This window comes from Chiloscyllium plagiosum, chromosome 39, assembly GCF_004010195.1.
Source record: "Chiloscyllium plagiosum isolate BGI_BamShark_2017 chromosome 39, ASM401019v2, whole genome shotgun sequence".
Taxonomy (NCBI): Eukaryota; Metazoa; Chordata; class Chondrichthyes; order Orectolobiformes; family Hemiscylliidae; genus Chiloscyllium; species Chiloscyllium plagiosum.
In genome coordinates, this window is record NC_057748.1 from 26,833,983 (window position 1) to 26,837,655 (window position 3,673).

Below are 3,673 nucleotides of genomic sequence, written 5' to 3' on the forward strand. Positions count from 1 at the left end.
GGGTGGCAATACAGTGAGCAGCACCCCCCCCCCCGCTGCTCTGCTCTGCTTCTAGCTGTGTGTGTGACCAGCGTATCGCTGATGGTAAGGCAGAGGAGGAGTGTTTTGTGAGGCATTATTTTGCGGCGCGTCCCCATCTCTGGGTTTCTGGTAGCTGTCTGTCTGTCTGACTGACTGTCTCTGTCTTGCCCTCAGAAAGGGGATGCGGCCCCTGTCACCCCGAAACCCCCCGTCAAGAAGGATACGAACCAGTGGGTCGATGTTGGTGTGATCAAGGGCACGACCACCGTGGTGACCCATTATCACTTACCACCGGACGGTTCGCCTGCCAGAGACGTAAGTCTGGGTTTCTGAGTGTGCCTGCTGTGAGACGCGGGATAAGCAATAGGCCATTCAGCCCATCGAGTCTGCTCTGATTGCCCTCGATTCGCCTTTCCCCTTAACCTTTTGATTTCTCCCCCCCCCCCCCCTCCTCGAACCTCACTGATTTTAAAAAAAACCAGACATGACTATACTAAATGTCCCAGCCTCGACAGCCCTCTGTGGTAAAGGATTCCGCCCTCTGAGAGAGAAGATGTTCCTCCACAGCTTTCTCTGAAGTGTTTTTAAGTCTTCCTGCGCACCCTCACATTTCCCCACAATGAGCTTTTACCCGCAGTGTGTAACCTGTAGATATCTGTGTGTTATCCTCACCACTTGCTTCTCCTCGCTCCCAGTTATAATTTCGCCCAGCCTCCCCTCTCGGGCAGAAGATATAAAAGCTTAGACAAATGTACTAACAGACTCCGGAACAGCTTCCCCGCTGCTACTTGACTACTGAATGGACCTCTCCGATTTCAAATCTAAGGTTGATCTCCCTCTCTGTGCACTTTCTTTGTAGCCATAGCATTGTATTCCTCGCTGTGTTTGATCACCCTCCGATCTGTGTTATCTGTCTGTACTGCACACAAAACAAAACTCTTCACTGTTCTTAGGTTCATGTGACAATAATAAATCAAGTCAAACTTGGCAAACTTGGTATGTTCGCTTACCTCATCCACGTAAATAATCACAGCCCCACCCTGATCCCTGTGCCCCTCCATTAGATACAGCTGCTACTGCCTGTCCTAGCCAGCAGTGTAAGGGACCCCAGAGTGGGAAACAGACCGATCCTTTTCACACCTTCAACCCCAGGGGAACAGGTTAACGCCACTCGGAGTCTGCCCTTCGGCCCAACAAGTCCACACTGATCCTCCAAAGAATATCCCACACAGACCCATTTCCCTATCCAGACCCATTCCCCTACCCTATTACTCTACATTTCCCCTCACTAATGCACCTAACCTACACATCTCTGAACACTATGGACAAGTTAGCATGGCCAATTCACCTGACCTGCACATCTTTGGACTGTGGGAGGAAACCGGAGCACCGGGAGGAAACCCACACTGACACTGGGAGAATGTGCAAACTCCACGCAGACAGTTGCCTGAGGCTGGAATTGAACCCGGGTCCCTGGCGCTGTGAGGCAGCAGTGCTAACCACTGTGCCACCTTGTGCATCTCCCATCTCCTTTACCTCATCTCAGTGTGGCGCTCCCTCAATGCTGGCGTCAGTTCAGATTGTGATGCTCATACTCCCGGAGCCCAGTGAACCGGGAAACAGACCTGGTACCCGGTGGTGACACGGGCTGTGTGTAACCTATGTTAATTTCTCTCTCTTGTCTGTGACGGGTGTCTTTTCCCTCCCCTCCCCCTGCCCCACCCAACTTGGTTTCTCTGTTTGTTCCCTACCCCGTGATTTCAGGATGATTCCACACCGATGCCAGACTACAGCCAGATGAAGCAGCAGGAGCTCCAGCCGGGCACTGCCTACAAGTTCCGGGTGGCGGGCATCAATGCCTGTGGGCGCGGGCCGTTCAGTGAGATCTCCGCCTTCAAGACGTGTTTGCCTGGTTTCCCGGGGGCTCCGTGTGCCATTAAGATAAGCAAGGTAAGGAGAACACTTTCCCCAGGGTCAGCAGCTCTGAAGGCTCGCAGCCGTTCCATGTGAAGGCATCATGCCCACCCTCCCCTCTGCCACCGTTCAGTACCATCGTGGCCCCTCAGATTGTCAAATCCCATCAAAGCCAGTTTCCCTTTCACAAAACCATGTTGACTCTGCCCAATTACCTTGGCTTTACTTAAGTGCCCTGTTGTAATGTCTTTGTTAGTCTGTGACATTTTCCAAACGACGGATGTTTGAGGAACTGTCGTGTAGTTTTCCTGCTGTCTATCTCCCTACATTTTTAAACAAAAGAGTCACTTTTTTGCTCAATTCCACTCTAGTGGGACTGTCCCAAATCGGAGAGAGTTTTGTACCAACGGTTTCACTTCTTGTCAGGCTCTAGGCTGAGGCTGGGATCCATCGGCCCATAGACCTAGCACTTTTACCCAATCCCTCAGTTAGGTCCTGCACCGGGAAATGTGGATTTAGAAGCTGCTTTCTGCAATCGTGACCTTCACCTTTTTTTTTTGTTGTAAAAACCCGTCAGGTTCACTGATGCCCTTCAGGGAGGGAAATCCAACCTCCTAACCCAGTCTGGGCCTCTACGTGACTCCGGACCCCGCACAGTGCGGTGGTGGACTCATAACTGCCCTCTGAAAGGGGCTGGAGCGAGACCCTCTGTTTGAGGAGCGTTGCCCTCGGAAAGGACACACTGACCCCCTTCCCGGGATTAGTGCACCACCACCTCCGGTATCCTTCCTGAAATATGGAGACAGACCAGTGCAATATTGCAGGTGTAATCCCTGTACGGATGGAGCGTGTTTTTCTTACTGTTGTACTTTAACCCTCATGTAATTAAGAGCAGACTGTAATTACGGTCGCTCTCAGTTGGCGATGCTCCCCATGAGTGCGGGCGACGCTGTGACAGGGGATTCACTCCTCCTCCTCCTCCCGGGCGATAGTGGGTGACACTGTGATATGGTTTCCACCCCACCCCACCCATGGGTCTTGGCGACACTGTGACGGGGATCTGCCCCCCTCCCCCCAGGGATTGTGGGCGATGCTGTGACGGGTACTCCCCCATCCCTCAGGGTCTGGGTGACACTGTGATGGTCTCCCCTTCCCCACAGCCCACCAGGAGTGTGGCCATCCCCACCTTGTCCCTGATGAGGTTCTGGTTTAAACTCCAGCTTGACCCTCTCCCCTCTGCATTCCTCCCACCCCCCCCACCCGACTTCAGAGTCCAGATGGAGCCCACCTGACGTGGGAGCCGCCCTCCATGACATCGGGAAAGATTATCGAGTACTCGGTGTACCTCGCCATCCAGAGCACCCAGTCGATGGAGCTGAAACCGAGCAGCCCAGCGCAGTTGGCCTTCATGAGGGTGTACTGTGGGCCCAACCCTTCGTGCCTGGTCCAGTCGGCCAACCTGTCCAACGCCCACATCGATTACACCACCAAACCTGCCATCATCTTCAGGATAGCAGCCAGGAACGAGAAAGGGTACGGTCCCGCCACGCAGGTCAGGTGGCTCCAAGGTAGGTTCGGAAACAGCGCCTGCGTTACCCCACTCGCTCTCCTCCATTATCCCCCCCGCCTTCGCTCTGTCCACACACTCCCCCACCCCACACCCCCCCCAATCCCACCACCCTGTGGCTGACTAATCCAACCCCCCTCACTCCTCCAATGACATGCAGCTCCTAGACCT

At 53.9% G+C, this 3,673-nt stretch overlaps 1 protein-coding gene across 1 annotated transcript in view; it reads left to right on the forward strand.

Moving 5' to 3' along the window:
- The window catches only part of LOC122542048 (host cell factor 1-like), a gene marked incomplete at its 5' end in the record, with an annotated part of 48,311 nt that overhangs the window by 36,230 nt on the left and 8,408 nt on the right, over positions 1-3,673 (forward strand). The window contains 3 exons of the mRNA XM_043679336.1: positions 196-336; positions 1,786-1,971; positions 3,206-3,571. Coding sequence (XP_043535271.1) covers positions 196-336; positions 1,786-1,971; positions 3,206-3,571 — 693 coding nt within the window. The remainder of the gene's footprint in view (positions 1-195; positions 337-1,785; positions 1,972-3,205; positions 3,572-3,673) is intronic.